The sequence below is a fragment of the Amblyomma americanum genome, chromosome 2 (assembly GCF_052857255.1).
Source record: "Amblyomma americanum isolate KBUSLIRL-KWMA chromosome 2, ASM5285725v1, whole genome shotgun sequence".
In the NCBI taxonomy this organism is placed as follows: Eukaryota; Metazoa; Arthropoda; class Arachnida; order Ixodida; family Ixodidae; genus Amblyomma; species Amblyomma americanum.
Window position 1 is genome coordinate 186,503,082 of NC_135498.1, and position 17,615 is coordinate 186,520,696.

General features: G+C 50.4%; 1 protein-coding gene and 1 pseudogene across 1 annotated transcript; one reads left to right on the plus strand and one right to left on the minus strand.

Moving 5' to 3' along the window:
• Positions 1-1,145: 1,145 nt before the first annotated feature.
• Positions 1,146-3,441, minus strand: LOC144120298 (uncharacterized). The gene is made up of 3 exons (XM_077652688.1): positions 3,090-3,441; positions 2,159-2,347; positions 1,146-1,537 (listed from the first exon to the last, which is right to left on the minus strand). The coding sequence occupies exons 1-3, from the start codon at positions 3,439-3,441 to the stop codon at positions 1,146-1,148; spliced, it is 933 nt and encodes a 310-aa protein (XP_077508814.1).
• A 10,309-nt stretch (positions 3,442-13,750) lies between these two features.
• On the plus strand, positions 13,751-17,365 carry LOC144120299 (uncharacterized; annotated as a pseudogene).
• The last annotated feature ends 250 nt before the right edge of the window (positions 17,366-17,615 follow it).

Consider the following 17,615-nt stretch of genomic DNA (forward strand, 5'->3'; position numbering starts at 1 on the left):
TCTATTTCTTAAAAGCAATTTAATGTCATCATCAGCTGAACTTCGTCCACGGGAGGACGAAGGCCTCTCCCGTATCTTTCCAATTAACCCTGTCCTGTGTCAGCTGCGGCCGCCTTGTTGTGGCAGAATTCCTTATCTCATTAGCCCACCTACTTTCTGCCGCCTTCTCCTATGCTTGCCTTCTTTTGGGATCCATTCTGTTACCAATGGCCCAATTTCATCTTGAATTCACATTACATGCCCTGCCCATGCCCATTTCTTCTTGATTCCATCTAGGATGTCACCAACTCTCATTTATTCCCTCATTCATTCTGCACTTTAACCGCTACATTTATCATTTTCCTTTTTGTAGTTCTGCACTGTATCGGCCCCATAGGTTATAGGCTTTGCCCCACAAGATATGGCTGTTGAAGAATACTAGTAAACTGCCATTCATGGCTGGAGAGTGCCTGCCAAATGCGCTGCACAATCATTCTTATTGTCCTAGTTAGTTTACACGTGTGGTGCGGATCTGTGGTCACTATGCTCTAAATAGATGCATTTACCTTACAACTTTCAATGCTTTGCTGCCTCTCGTGGGCTGTTCCGTTCCGAGAGTTAACATTACTGGAGATGTCAATATTATTTTTACAACCACCATTCTGCTTCCTTTGCTTGTCTTCGATCATGTTTGGAAGTTTGTCCTTAGCTACTTAGCAGTGAAATATTTTTTAGAAAATCTCAGATTATTGAGGCATTCGCCATTAAATTTCATCTACAGTCGCTTCCTCTCTAGTTCTCTGTAAATATCCTGGAAGCACGTGGCAAATAGTACTGGAGACGTGTCTCCCTGCGTGACACCCTTCACAACTAGTATTTTGTCAATTTCCTTGTGAACGACTATGGCACTCTCCAATTTCGGCCAACGACGGATTTCCTTTTGGCCGCTTTTAGGCTACCTCCCTTTTTTACTGATTGATCTTTTCCATATTATATTTCTTTGTGCTGTTTATACATGTGCAGTGTGTTAAATAAAGAACATTGTTTTTAAGAAACTGAAGGAATGAGCATATACTTTACGACTGCATCAAAATGACGACAGTGTTTGTAATTATACACAGAAGTGTTCCCAGACAAATATGTGCAACTAAATTTTATTTTTCCATTTAGCGCTGCATTGCTTCTAACTGCTTTTTCCGAATTTGAATGTCGAGAGAAAGCAGCTTGAGCTGCATTTTGACTTTTAGCCGCTGCTCGGCCAGCTGGCTCCTGCGGAGTTGCACATCGAGTTGGTGCAACTCTTCCTTGCGCCGCTCCTCAGCTTCAATAGCCGTAATTCTGGCGGCTACTTCAGGAGCCAGCGTCCGCTCTACCGCAGCAACACGGGGGCCACCTGCCCTCGTGCGAGCAGTTTGTGTTGGTGGGATGCCTTCAGATGAGCTCTGATTTGGCACGACCACTGTTCGTCTGCTTGCGTTGAGGCACTCTTCCTGAACAGGAAGTTCATCCTCGTTTATGGGTCGGCTGTTCAGCAATGGTGACTGTGCAGGAACATCATCTGCAAAAACATGTGCATACATACAATGCCTTCATGAGAACTCTGCAATGCTGTGACAAAATTCGTGGACTCTTATGCTTACATACAGACTACTGTGATATGACACGCAAAGAACAAATAAGACCATGAATAGAGGCTATTCAGACCATAACAGAGAACCAAAAACATCCTTTACATGGTCACGACTATTGTAGACATCTAAAAATAAACTTATCAACATATATGTGACGTCATGAAAAATGTACCCAGTAGGAGCCCGTCAAGAAGTACTAATAAATATGTGGCCCCGCTTGCTTGAGCACATGCACATACAACGAGAAGGAAATAACTAACGTCTGCTGCAGTGCCGCTCGATCGCTGAGCACCAGTTGCGGATTGAATCAGGGATGCTGCGGCCACATATCGATAGGTGCGAGATGTGTAAATGCCCGTATAATGCGGCATGCGGCATGTAATGCGGGCGCTAAAGAATCCCTTGCAGTTGAAATTAATCCATAGCCCTCCCCGACAAAGTCTTTCTCAGCCCAGGCGCAGGTTTTGGACTTGATGCACGAGGAAAACTAACCGTGACAGTTGTAACTAGTATTTAAAGAGGGCAGCCTTATTTACTGGAAAAGTCACCTTGGCTTGTTTCGTTGCCGTTCACCATGGCCTCTAATAGTGCAGCAGGTGGCAGGGACAGCACTGCCTCGCCGACGTGGGCTCCGTCACTGTCAAATGGGTTTGGCAGTCTTGTTGCCATATGGTCAGCAACTGCGCCAACCAGTTCCGTAGCCGGACTCATTGGCCGGCATTCGAGAGTACCACCACCTGCACCAAAATTCTTAATTGTGCATCTCCCACAGCACCATCCGTGCAGTGAAACACACTGAAGTGAGGTGTATTTTGTACGCAGCATGCAATGCATGAAAAAAAAAAAGCTAACCAGAACAGCACAAACCAGCAATGTATTGCTCAAAAGTAGTTCGAAGATTTTTCACATTAAGAAAAATTAGAAGATTGCACATACATCTGCTTATGAGCGGAAATTCGAAAGCCTTTCCCTTTCCTCTGTTTCTCCCTCCGTTATTTTAACTTTTTATTTTGTTTTCGTTACTAGAAATTGTTTTTATTTCAGTTAATTTTTCTTTTTGTTTTTTATTACTTGTTTTCATTTTTTAACTTCAGTTTTTTATACTAAGTAAGCCTTCTCGTGCATTTACATCGTTTTTCATCGAATCAGTCACACAAAACCTGCTTCAAAGACAGCATTTATTTTCATAATTTCAACTTAATTAAGTAATACAATTATACAAAAAACTTTTCCCATTTCAAGATCTACTCGCACACTGCCTAACTCAAACTTTTGCATATTTATCTCCACAGAACGACATAATCGCGCGGGCAGAATTTGCGGACACGTTTTGCTGAGGTGACGTAACCATATAATTTTTTCGCATTAGTAAGAAATAACGTCAAATTGTTAGGATTAAGATGATGCCTGGAGATGAAACGTGCGAACATGCAGGAAAATGTATGGGACAGTTTTTGAATGCAAAACTGTTTCGCTCACCTGTCCGAAAGATTTCCCTATTTTCTTCGGACTTCTTCTTCCAGCGGCACTTCATATTGTCCCACAGTTTCCGTAACTGTGCTACACACACAGTGCGTGTGCCGGCCAAGCTATTATACTCTTCGCAAAGTTGAGCCCAGGCTTCGTCCTTTGCCTTTTTCGAGGTGTTGTCTGTTCGCTTGTTTTCGACAACGTCCCGATACTTCGCCATTATGTTTCTTAACACGAGGCGTTCATCTGCGGTGAAAATGAACCGCGGAACTGCGGGCCGTTTCTTGGCGCGCTGGGAAGCGTCCGAAGCAGATGCCGACGGTGTCGTATCGAAGTCCGATACCTCATCATGGTCGAACATTGTACACGCAAAAAAAAAGGAAGGGCAGATACAAAAACACCTAAACACACACGAACAGTCGAACACGCGCAGGCACAAACACTGCAACAAAGCTGCACGAAGCGAGTCGGGAGCACAACAGACGAGAAACACGCGGCGAGCAAGGGGAAAAAGGGAAGAGGGACCGTAACAAAAATGCCGCGCCGGGCAGCTGCGACTGCTGCGGTTGCCAGACAGGTAAAGAAAACTGGTTATTTCTTCTAAAAGTACACGTTTTTTTATAGAAAAACAAAAAATATGCAGTTTATTTGTTTTTACCTTGCAGTTTACCGCTAAAATAGACAAAAGGATTTCTATATTATCAATTAGGTGGTGTTCTGTTTGCACGAATTTACAATACTCTCAACACCAGCAGTTTCTTTCTCGTCCTCGAAAGCACTGGAGTGGAGGAAGGCAACTCGGCCAGCTCCTCGATGGAGGAATGTCCGAGGTGTGTTCAAGAAGCGCGACTGCTCCTCGGGCCGAGGATGAGCGCTCTCCTCCACTCCCAGGAGTGGAGGCGCAGCGTCGAGTGGAGGGTTGTTTGTGAATACGGCGGTCAGTCTTTCTGCGACTGCTTTGCCTCTACCCCCCAAGGTTAGGCAGACACCGCTCACAAAGCACCGAATTATAGTTGACGCCAACCAACGGCCGTTATGTCAGCCGCCCTACCGCATCTCTTCGAAGGAGCGCGATACCATTCGCCGCCAAGTTCAAGAAATGCTCAAGGACGACGTGATACAGCCATCGACAAGCCCGTGGGCGTCGCCTGTTGTTCTAGTGGCAAAGAAAGATGGAAGCCTACGGTTCTGCGTTGATTACAGACGTTTAAACAAAGTCACTAAAAAGGATGTTTATCCGCTCCCGCGTATTGATGACTCCCTGGACCGGCTGCGCCACGCCAAGTACTTCTCATCGCTAGATTTACGAAGCAGCTATTGGCAAATCGAGGTGGACGAACGCGACCGAGAAAAGACTGCCTTTATTACACCGGACGGTCTGTACGAATTTCGGGTGCTCTCTTTCGGCCTGTGCTCGGCTCCTGCAACCTTCCAGAGGATGATGGACACCGTTCTTGCCGATCTCAAATGGCAGTCCGGTCTCGTGTACTTGGATGACATTGTCATCTTTTCTGACACGTTCGAAGAGCACCTGAGACGCCTGCGCGCTGTGTTCGAAGCAATTCGGTCAGCCGGTCTTTCCCTGAAGCCCGAAAAGTGTCACTTCGCTTTCGAAGAGTTGATGTTTCTGGGCCACATAGTGAGCGCTAAAGGGGTTAGCCCCGGCCCCGATAAGACGGCCGCCGTGGCTGCTTTTCCTGTGCCCACCGATAAGCGAAGCGTGCGCCGGTGTCTGGGTCCCTTCGCCTATTATCGGCGTTTTGTGCAGAACTCCCAGATCGCTGAGCCCCTCACGCGACTCATGAAAGATTCCGAACCATTATTCTGGGGCCTGGAGCAACAGCAAGCCTTTGAAGATCTCTGCACTCGTCTCCAAAGTACGCCCATCCTTGGACACTTCGACGAGTCAGCCGACACTGAACTACACACAGACGCCAGCAACATCGGCCTCGGTGCGGTCCTTCTGCAGTGGCAGGATGGTCTCGAACGCGTAATCGCATACGCGAGCCGCACCTTGTTACGATCTGAGGCGAACTATTCCACCACCGAAAAAGAATGCCTGGCCATTGAGTGGGCACTAACAAAATTTAGCCCGAACCTATATGACCGCCCTTTCAGGGTCGTCAGCGACCACCACTCGCTGTGGTGGCTGGCGAACCTGAAAGATCCCTCGGGACAGCTTGCACGCTGGAGCCTTCTACTTCAGGAAATCGATGTCACCATCGTCTATAAGTCTGTTAGGAAACACAGTGATGCCGACTGTTTGTCTCGTGCTCCTATCGAGAACAACCGAGCTGACACCGACGACGATTCTGTTTTTCTTGGTGCCATCTCCACGTCCATCCGCATTCAACACCAAAGGGACGTTTACGTGACGGCGTCCTATATAAGAAAAACTACAGTCCAACGGAAGCTGTCTATCTACTCGTCGTGCCTACGGCCCTTCCCGACGAAGTCTTGCAGGCGAGCCATGATGATCCATCTTCTGGTCACCTGGGTTTTTTTCGAACTTTGGCACGAATACGGCAAAAATACTACTGGCTAAGGGTTGCTGCAGTTGTGAAACGTTACGTAAGAACTTGCCGCAAGAGCCAACGTCGCAAGACGCCACCGACTAAGCCAGCCGGCCTACTCCAGCTTATTGATCCGCCTCAGGTTCCCTTCCACCAAGTTGGCATGGACATACTCGGCCCAATTCCGGAGTCCTCTCTGGGTCACCGCTACATTGTGGTCGCCACCGACTACCTCAGCCGATACTGTAAGACTAAAGGTTTTCCGCGTGGTACTGCTGACGAAATTGCGAACTTTTTCATTGAAAACATTGTGCTTCGTCACGGTGCAACCCACCATCATTTTATCTGACAGGGGAACAGCGTTCACCTCGGCCCTTACGCAGGAGGTTATGCGCCTAAGCGGCACCAGTCACCGCAAAACAACCGCTTACCACCCTCAAACGAACGGCCTCACCGAACGGCTCAACAAGACGATCGCCGACATGATTTCTATGTATGTCGACGCGGACCACCGGAACTGGGACGCCATACTCCCTTACGTCACCTTTGCTTATAATACTGCGGTCCAGGAAACGACACGCTTCACTCCATTTCGTTTAGTACATGGTCGCGAAGCCACAACCATGCTGGATGCAGTGCTGCTTCCAGCTAGCGCTACCCCCTCTGTTATGGGTGCTGCCCAATTTGTTCGTTACGCTGAGGCCGCCCGCCAACTCGCTCGACAGCGCATCCGGGACCAGCAAGTTCGCGACGCTCAGCGATACAACCTCCGGCACCGAAGTGTGCGTTACCTGCCCGGCGAACAAGTCTGGGTGTGGAGCCCAATCCGCATGAGGGGACGCTCTGAGAAGCTTCTACGCCTATTATTTGCCAAAGATACCAAACTCAGGCGTGATGATATTATTATTCCTTCCGAGAGTCCAGAAATAATAAACATACCCGAAGATTCTGTTGACAATGAAAGTGCTTATGTTGGTAAGCGAACAACCGGGAGTACTTCTATAATTAATCTTTCGGGTGCAAACCTCTCCAACAAAGAGCAAAGTGTCTTATCGAAAGGCCTGAGCTTTTGCCCCAGCAACGGAAACATAAATGAGCTCCAGTTTTATAAAAACTTGGATAATTTTGTCCGTCGCCTAAGGCTTCGAGAGTACTATGATAATAAATCTGAGAGCAGAAACGCTGGGCCATCTCTGCCATCGTCTATGGACTGCACTCCTCCACAGCGAGATAATTATCTCAATCTCTACATAAAGGCTGTGCACAACGACATCTTGTCGGATTACAAAAGGCGCTCATACTGCAGAAAAATCTTTCGCACAAAGAAGAAATTGCTTTAAAATCTCTCGCCACACGTTCCGGCATAGTTATAAAGCCCACAAAAAAAGCGGTGCAATTGTCGCGATCAGTACCCAAGACTGCAAAAATGAGCACAACGGCAGTTAAGCAACAAATCTTTCTATAAACACGTAGCCTCTGACCAAACCTCGAATTTCAAACAAGTGTTCCAAACCACTCTCAAAGACCTCGTAAAGGGTAACAAAATAACTGATAAAATCTCCAAGCCTTTGCTACTGTTGTCACCCATCCCCGGGAGGTTCTGTGTTCTGGAAAAATACATTTAAAAAATAATCCGGGACGACCAATTATTTCTGGAATAGGAACAACATCAGAAAGAATTTCCAGTTTTGTAGACAGCTTAATCAGAGCAATACCGCCAAATTGGTCCCTGGTTTGTCAAAACACAACTCAATTCATTTCTGACATAATTGATCTGTTCATTTCAGAAAACAGCATACTCGTTACCCTCGACGTTGTGTCGTGATACACCACTCGGATAGGATCAGGGCAGTCGTTAACGCTTACAGAAATTCCCAAGTTGAAACCCTAATCGACGTCACTACTCTTGAAACGCTGCTGCATTTGGCGCTGGAAATGAATAACTTTTAATGTGATGGCGGCCACTATGCACAAATTTGTGACACATCAATGGGCAATAAAGTAGGTCCTAATTATGCTAATATATTCATGGGCATTCTCGAAACGTGATTCTTTAACAGCTGCCTCATCTGGCCTCTTTTTTATAGGAGGTTTATGATGACATACTTCTTATATTGTGCCATGGTGAAGAAGAGCTACTCAAATCATCACTAACTTCAATAATGCACAAAAAGCATCTCGTTTTCCCACTCCTGCTCAACCTCCATGATCAGTTTTTGGACGTCCAACTTCAGGTCTCGAAAAACGAGCTTGTCACCTAAGTGTTTAGAAAGCCCACAGACAAGCACCAATACATGCATTTTGAGAGTAGCCAAGTAAAACATAAAATAATAATAATAATAATAATTGGTTTTTGGGGAAAGAAACTAACGCAGTATCTGTCTCATATATCGCTGGACACCTGAACCGCGCCGTTAGGGAAGGGATAAGAGAAGGAGTGAAAGAAGAAAGGAAGAAGGAGGTGCCGTAGTGGAGGGCTCCGGAATAATTTCGACCACCTGGGGATCTTTAACGTGCACTGACATCGCACAGCACACGGGCGCCATAGCGTTTTTCCTCCATAAAAACGCAGCAGCCGCGATCGGGTTCGAGCACGGGAACTCCGGATCAGTAGTCGAGCGCCCTAACCACTGAGCCACCGCGGCGGGGCAAGTAAAACATGGCAAAACAGGAATACCATACAGCCAGGCTCTAAAATTTAAAGACATTTAAAGACATGACGTTTCCGCACACCAATTTTTTTGCTGGCTTGCCGCAGGTCGCCGTCGAACTTCACGATGGCCATATGGCTCTGCCAACAACAGTCGAAATCAAGAAGTCGTTGGACTCCACGAAGCGAGGCGCAACGCCTGGACCAAGGAATTCTATTTACTAATTCTGGAATATTGTAGGCCCCATCTTCTCGGATGCGTTAAAAATCTGCTTCACTTAGCCTGTCTTTCCTGAATTATTTTACAGAGGCCGCATTGTCCTTATTACTAAAATGTCTCCTTTGTCGACATGTACGCCAGATTGGCGCCCGATCACCTTACTAAATTCAGATTACTAATCATAAGCAAAATTACTCGTTCGCCGTCTACGGTCTCTCCTACCGTCCCTCATTTCCTGCCACCAGGTTTGCCCCATCACGGGTCGTGAAGTACGCATAGATTATCCTCCGTAACGCGAAGTATCCTACAGTATACTATACGGCAGGCCACGCAGGGTCGTCTTCCTTCCCTCGATGAAGTGAAGGCGTTCGACTTTTTAGAGCATGAATATTGACGGCACACTGAACGCTTTCTGTTTCCTACCTTCTTTCGTGCTTTTGATTAAAGAGGTCTACAGGGAGATTAAAGCCAAAGCTTTACTGGCCGCGAACTTGCGCGAAAGCCGTTGCGGGGCTCCGAGGCGGCACATGACGCCACAACGCGCGCCTCGCCGCGGAGCCGAACTGGTCTGCCTGGGCTGGCGGCGTCTGGCGCACTGGCACGAAATATAGACGTGCTCCTATTCTCCGCCTGTGCGGTCAGAGTTCGCCGAAGCCGCCGAATGCTTCGGCGGTCAAGCACAGTTGGAGTATAGAGGGTCTCGCTTTGGCCGACGTGACGTCGCCATGCAGCGCGCGCGCTCGTTACGCCGGAGTATAAACGCACGTGAGCAGAGCCTGCGCTTAACCGCTAACCAGCGTATTCGGTGGCGGCATCTATGGGACCCACTGAAAACCCACGCGCACTCACTGAATAAAAAGGACTGGCTGTGGTTTAGCTCTGGTTAATCCGAGTTGGATTGCGAAAGTTTTGTTTCCTCAGCACGTCGTCTACTCAGCATCTCAATCCGACGCTCTCGAGAACTCAAACCGGTCTCTTCCGCAGTTTAGGAGTGACTCCGGGACGTGGCACGACTTCTAGCCGAATCTTTCTTCCGACGCTTATCGAGTCGTGCGGCGCGTTCTTCTAGCGTCTCTTGAGAGCATTGTCTCTTCCTCGCTTCATTTTATCGTTGTTGCCTCTTCTGCTCTCCATAACGGCTAGAATACATGGACGCAAAGCGCAAATATATATATATATATAAAAAAACTAATGTGGATTAGATTCGCTTAGCTAATCTAGGAAATACAAAGCAAAAGATGTCGGCGTTCACTGTGTTCATTGGCGTTCGTGTTCTAGACACCAGTGGCTTTGAGGAAAGGAAGGGCGCATAACTGGCTCTCTGGATATGCGGACGCCTCATTCGTGCTTTGAGACATGTGTCGGTGGTGAGAGAGATGTAGACTCAATGCATTAGAGCTGACAGCCTTGTGGCTGACATGCGGCATTGCAGTAATAGCTAGGCCGCAGCGCTCATTTGGTGATCAACCTCCCGCGATCAACCATTAAATGCATCCCACCTCTCTGGGTGGCAAGGAAGGCGCGCTGCCTGTCCAGTGTGTGGAACGCAATCAAAGCAGGCTTTTGCAGTTGGACACCAATGCCACATACATAAAAGGGAGATTGAGGTTTTCATTAACACCCGCCGCGGTGGCTCAGTGATTAGGGCACTCGGCTACTGATCCGGAGCTCCCGGGTTCGAAACCGACTGCGGCAGATGCGTTTTTATGGAGGCTAAACGCTAAGGCGCCCTTGTGCTGTGCGTTGTCAGTGCACGTTAAAGATCACCAGGTGGTCGAAAGTATTCCTGAGCCCTCCACTACAGCACCTCTCTCATCATTTCTTCTTCACTCTCTCTTTTATCCATTCCCTTAAGGCACGATACAGGTGTCCAACGTTATATGAGACATATACTCCGCCATTTCCTTTCACCAAAAACCCAATTAATATTATTATTATTTCCACTGACCCACAGAGCCGGTTGTACGCCTCTCCTTTCGTGAAAATTAACGGCCTTTGCAAAGATGTCAACGCCAATAAACTCTATGAACGCCATCAGCTCCCTTGTTTCGTTTGGCTTTTGAGGAAACGAAATGGCACAGTAACCATCTCACATATCTCAGTGGACACCCGAACCGTGCCGTAAAGGAAGGGATAAAAGAGGGAGAGAAAGGAAAGAGAAAATTGAAAATTTAAAGTTGGATCTTGAGGAAAGGCGCGGCGCTGCGCAGCGGTGGAACACCTGTGGCTAGGTTCTTCTAGTGGCGCATGCACAGTAGTCACTAGGGAGCGAGAGAGAAATATCCGCGGCGAGTTATATCTAGGATGTAACTGTGAGAAAAGAGATATCATAGAGCGTCCATCCTGACCATTCGATCACATTTCAAGTGACATCTGCGGTAATACAGTACTTACAACGTCCGCCCCTATGGACGAGAGTGGCGCTGGTGAACGCTATCTATACTCCGTCTCAGAAGATGTTTGCAGCACTACGAAAGGTACAGCTCTCTCGTCCTATCAGGATGGCGCGCACTACATTAGTGTGTTCCTACGCGCCTGTGGCTCGATCCACCTGATGTCCAGGTGGCTTCTTTCTACCTCTATTTATAGTAGCACCGAGCCACAGGTGTTCCACCGCGCAGCGCCGCGCCTTTCCTCAAAATCCAACTTTCAATTTTCAGTTTTCTCTCGCTTCTTTCCCTCCTTTATCTCTTCCTTTACGATGCGGTTCGGGTGGCCACCGAGATATTGTCTTTCTTCTTTCCCTCCCTCCTTTATCCCTTCCTTTACTGCGCGGTTCGGGTGTCCACCGATATATGCGAGACAACCAGGGTACTGTTCTCATCAGTTCCTCTGTTGTCGCGTCGCAGTAAATTTCAGTAATCGGGTCATGTGCATATAAATTTATTTACTCCAGCGTGCCGAGGCAGCCGAGTGTCGATGGTGGCGAAATGCAAAACAAGCCCATGTGCTGCGCGAGAGGCAACGCACGTTAAACGGGTTCGATCATCTCATCGTCCTCATAACAACTGAATTCAGCACTGCTGGTTGTGTCGTCCTCCAGGTTGACAACAATGGCCGGTCCCTGGTCAACAACATCGTCGATGATGTGGTCCAGTTTTCTCATCACATCTTCCTCACTGATAATATGCTGCACCTAATTCTTCCATTTCTCAACAGTCACTTGCGTGATGCCTTGCCAAACCAGAGGCTCGACGTCTTGGAGCTTAAACGTCTTGTTTTGGCTGGCCACGAAACCCTTGACGTCGCTCCAGACAAGCTCTATCGGGTTCAGTTGGCAGTGGTACGGTGGCAGGCGCACAACGAGATGGCCAGCAGCTTTAGCAATGCAGTCGACACGGTATTGCTCCCCACCTGTGTTCACATTGCTGACAAGCTGCATGAGCTCGGCCTTCACCATGCCGCTGCTCCACGCGACACCTTTTCCGGACAGCCAAGCCTGTATGTCCTTTTTGAGGCTACTCATCCGCGGCACTTTACCCTGCTTCACAGAATGATATGGCGCGTTGTCCATCACTATAACGCTGCCGGGTGGTAGTAGTGGGAGAAGTCTCCTGGAGAACCAGTTTTCGTAGTGTTCCCCGTTCATTTCCTCGTGGTAATCGCCCGAATTTTTCTTCGCTCGGAAAACTTCCGCTGCGCCTTCGACAAAACCTTGCTCACTACCGCAATGCGTCACAATAAGCCTGCCACCTTTGCCACTGGGGTTTTGTAGACCAGTCGACAGTCCGGATCGATGCGCTTGGTGTGCAGATTGGATGGTGCAGTCAGTCCACACTCGACTTCGCGTGTGGCCGGCGTTAACCCACGTTTCGTCGGTGAAGAAAATAGGCCTACCCTGGCGTCGCAGCTCCGCTATCTGGCGCAGGTACCGGCGGCGACACTGCACAATGTGCGTAACTTCGATTAACATCGCATTCCGAGAGCGCTTCTTATATCGGAAGCCAAGTTTCTTCAACATCCTCTGCATTGTCGCTGCGGACACGGTCGGTAGCGTTTCGTCCTTTCGAAATGCGCAACCACCTTCGCGATAGTTGGAATTTCCGCTCTCTGGAAAAAGGTGTGTACCACCCTTCGCAACACGCTCAGGTCAAAATCGTCCAGCTTCTTCGTCCGCTCGCGGCCTCTTCCGCCAGCACGCTTCTTCGGTGACAACACTCGGCCCGCGTTCAACGTCTCCGTTGTCCACTTGTAAAGCGTTCGCTCGCTCACCTGCGTGAGTTTTGCCGTCCTCTTGATGAGCGCATTTGTACTCCAACTGCCCCCGCACTCGACGCGAAGCGCTTCAAGAACATTTAAAGCCACCTGCTTCGCCTGCTTGGGGAAACAGCGCCCTGTCGGTGTAGAGCGCACAGGAGACACAACAGACTCGTCCGACGCCATGTTGGAAAGTGGCGACGCATCACTACCTCGCAGCAGGCCTCCGCAGAGCTGTGTCCGTGCGGGCTTTGTCTGGTAATTTCACCAGTGGTTGAAACACTCCCTACCATTTAAATATACCTGTCCAAATCATGTTTTTAGTTGCAATGCTTATTGTTTTGATTAATAGTCATACACTCCTCAAATATTTGAGGGACTATTTTCTGCGTTTCTGCAGCCCTGATTGGACGAGAGAGCTCTACCTTCCGTAGTGCTGCAAACATCTTGTGAGACGAAGTATAGACGCTGTAACAACGCCCTGGCTGCTTTTCTAATAATAATAATTGATTTTTAGGGAAAGGAAATGGCGCAGTACCTGTCTCATATATAGTTGGACACCTGAACCGCGCCTTAAGAGAAGGGATAAAGGAGGGAGTGAAAGAAGAAAGGAAGAAAGAGGTGCCGTAGTGGAGGGCTCCGGAATAATTTCGACCACCTGGGGATCTTTAACGTGCACTGACATCGCAGAGCACACGGGCGCCTTAGCGTTTTTCCTCCATAAAAACGCAGCCGCTCGTTCTTGTTTTCACAGGATGGCGTCGCCAGCGTCAAGCACCACCTCCAGCCCAAGTCGACCCGGATCGCAGCCGCGCCTTGAGGGAAGGACGCTCACTGTGTGTTTTCCGCTGGCGCGCACGTTCCGATGCACCGAGAAGGGATGCGCTACCGCGTATGCCTCGGCCACGTGGACGTACAGGCAGCAGTCCCTCATTCGACACCTGAAAGCGACCATGGCGTGCGCGTCGATCGCGTCGAATACTTCTGCACCCTGTGCAAGAAGGATGCCGGCCGCTGACCTACTGTGCACGGAGGGAGGTTCGAGGAGACCGAGCCTATGGAGCATTGCTACAAGTGCTCTGAATTTGCAATGACTTTTACCACAAAGAAGCGATTGCACAATCACCACTCGTGGCACCGCAGGAAAGCTGCGTCTGAGGCTCTGCCGCCCCGTCCCGGGCCGTCGTCAGCGACTCGCCGGAGGACGCGCCGCTCGCCGCCACCGTCTGAGGACTACCCTGCCGGAAACGCAGCCCACAACTCGCCTCCACCGAGCAGCCAGCCCTCGTCGCTGTCACTAACACATTCTCTTTCCCCAGGTAACTTATTAAGCCGACGACGAGCGACCGAGCCCTGCACCAGCAACGCACATCGCCCCGTCAGCACTGGAGCCTGACGTCATCATCTCCAGGCAGCGTGATGCATCCGCCCGGGAAGAATCGCCGATCCAAACTCCCTCGGACCAAGAGGGGGGCCCAACACAGCAACAAGAAGAGGACGACGGCGGCCACGAAGATGAAGAAACCACCGACCCTGCGGCAACGCGCACTGACGACAATGACGGTGCCGGGGACGAAGCGAACACCGACCCCCTGGAAAACCTGACTGAGGACAACGGAGTTCTCGCCGAGCACCCCAGGCGCCTGCGGCGTTTGCTGCGGGAGCCTGTTTCTGACGAGGGTTGGGATGAATTCCTTTCAGTGTTGCAGGAGGCCATCGCGGAGGTTGCGAAGGAGGTAAGCCTGCCGCCGGCTCCAGCCGGGGGTAAGCCGCGTCAACCGGTCAACCCCGAAAACACTCAGCAGATCCAGACACTCTACCGTAGGAATCGCCGCCGAGCAGTAGGCCTGATCGTGGAAGGCGAATCTTCGCTCTGTCCGGTCCCACTGCAAGACATACAATACCATTTTAAGGCGACGTGGGGACCCAAGGAAGTTGACACGACCATCCTGCTCAACAAGACCAGCTTTATCGAGCCGGCGGAATTCCCCCTCGACGAATTCACAGAAGAAGTCCTCCGGAAGCTCCGCAAGTGCGTGAACAGCGCACCCGGGAACGACCGAATCACCTACCAGCACTGGAGATCCACAGACCAGGAAGCCAAGATCCTGACCGCAGTCTTCAACACCGGCATCATGTTCAGGAGAGCGCCCCTAGAATGGAAGGAGTCTCGGACGATCCTGATACACAAGAAGGGACCAGAGCAAGACATAAGCAACTGGCGCCCCTTCGCCCTCGGCTCGACGATCGCAAAGCTGTATGCCGGTTGCCTAGCATCGAGGCTGCAGCGTTGGTTCAGAGAGCACGAGTCCCTCTCGCGCTGCCAAAAGGGGTTCCTGCCGCACGGCGGCGTGTTCGAACACACTTTCGTGCTGCAGGAGCGCCTTGACGCGGGGCGTGGCGGCCGTGGGGAGCACTGCGTGGCTTTCCTGGACTTCGCCAACGCCTTTGGCTCCGTCGCCCACAACGCCGCCATGAACACCCTGCGAGGAGCCGTCGCCGGAGACGACTTCTGCGCCATCTTCGCCGACCTGTACCTTGACAACACCACCCGCATCGTGGCAAAGGAAGGAGCGACGCAGTCCATCGATATCTTCGCCGGAATTCGCCAGCGGAACAGCCATACAACCAACAGAACAGCCATACCAACCATTAATGACTTTGAATCGCAATCTTTTCTAGGACGTGCCGTCAGATTCAGCGTTTTCCCGGATACTGCAACAGTCGACGACGCCATCACCGTAGGCCACCGCCTGCTGACCTCAATGCTCGCTCCGTGGCAGAGAGGTTGGACGCTGTAGAAACATTCCTGTACCCAGCGCTCAACTTCTCCATGCGGGGCGGGCTGTTGGGGAAGGCCGAGTGGGAGAGCTTCAACGAAGCCCTGCGACCACTAATTAAACGCACTCTCTACCTTCCAGCGGGTGCCACCAACGACTACATCTACGGCAGCGCAGCAGCAGGCACGGCGGGAATTCTCCTAGCAGCGTAGCTCAGCGACGTCTGCCGCATCGACAGCGCTTTTAAGCTCCTTCCTTCTCCCGACGCAGAGGATCGAGACCTGGCGAAGCGAGCAGTCACCGAGGTCACCAGCAAAACACTAGGCCGAGAAGTGACCGAGGCGGACGTCGCAGCCTACCTCAGCGTGGAGACGGAGGGAGACTTTAGGGCGCGGGCCACGCAGCTGAAGTTCATATGGACGGAGGCGCGAAAGGCGTCCCGGCGTTTCAAGGTTACGTAGGAAATGCAGGAAGATGGGCCCCGCATCACCTGTGCCGACGTGACCCTGGCGCCGAAGCACCGAACGAAGTTCGTGAAGAACCTGCGCTCGATCGTGACGGCCGCACGAAATCACTCTCTCCAACAGAAACCCAACCAGAGGAAAGTGATGGAGTGCATAGCCGCCGATCCAGGCAGCAGTCACTTCGTGCTTTCCGGTCTTTTCACCCGTTTCTGTGACTGACGCTTTCTTCACAGGGCAAGGTTGAACCTCCTGCCACTCAACGGGGCCAGGCCGTGGGTGCGTGCAAGCGACCAGCGGTGAAGAGCGTGCGGGCACAGCAAGGAAACCCTCCCCCACGTGCTCTGCCACTGCATGCGTCAGAGTGCTGCTTACACCGCCCAGCACAACAAAATCGTGAACCGGCTGAAAGCAGCGGCTGGGATGCGATTCACAATTACCCACGAGAGTCGTCCCGTGGGAACGACTAACCTCAAGCCAGACCTCGCTCTGGCGCGAGGGGAGTCATGATTGTCATTGACGTCACATGCCTCTTTTGACATAAATATAATAATAATAATAATAATTGGATTTTTGGGGAAACGAAATGGCGCAGTATCTGTCTCATATATCGTTGGAAACCTGAACCGCGCCGTACTGGAAGGAATAAAGGAGGGAGTGAAAGAAGAAAGGAAGAGAAAGATGCCGTAGTGGAGGGCTCCGGAATAATTTTGGCCACCTGGGGATATTTAACGTGCACTGACATCGCACAGCACACGTGCGCCTTGGCGTTTTTCCTCCATAAAAACGCAGCCGCCGCGGTCGGGTTCGAACCCGGGAATTACGGATCAGTAGTCGAGCGCCTTAACCACTGAGCTACCGTGGCGGATGACATAAATATAAATAATTGGTTTTTGGAGAAACGAAATGGCGCAGTATCTGTCTCATCTATCGTTGGACACCTGAACCGTGCCGTAAGGGAAGGGATAAAGGAGGAAATTAAAGAAGAAATAATGGAAAAGGTGCCGTAGTGGAGGGCTCCGGAATAATTTCGACCACCTGGGGATCCTAAACGTGCACTGACATCGCACAGCACACGGGCGCCTTAGCGTTTTATTTTCCACAAAAACGCAGCCGCCGCGGTCGGGTTCGAACGCAGGAACTCCGGATCAGTGGTCGAGCGCCCTAACCACTGAACCACCGCGGCGGGTTACCCTTTTTGACAATCGCAGAACTGCTTTCGATGCGGCACGGGAGTATAAGGTCGCCAAGTACGAACCCGTGCGCCAATACCTGCTGCGAAAATTCCAGCGGGTTAGCATCGAGGCAATCGCTGTTTGAGCGCTCGGCTCTTGGGACCCAAACAACGATAAAGTGATGAAGACGCTCTGTAGCAAAAGCTACTTGCGCCTTCAAGAAGCTGTGGTCAGCGACACCATCGCTGCTTCACGCGAAGTCTATTCCAGACATGTGGCTGCAAAGTGAGGGGCTCGCACTTGGGTGGACCACAGCTGTAACGCGCTGGAAGACTTCGAACACACAACAGCACACTCACACCACACGAGTAAAATTTAGAGACGAGACTTCCGATAAAAAGGAACGAACAACAATCAGATATCCGGATGAGAACAAGGAAATCTCCCGAAACGTTTCTGCAAAACCTCTGTTCTTATCAGCTTAAAATGTTTGTAACCTAACAAGGAATTCATTAGGTTGTCTGATGGAGCGTCATCCA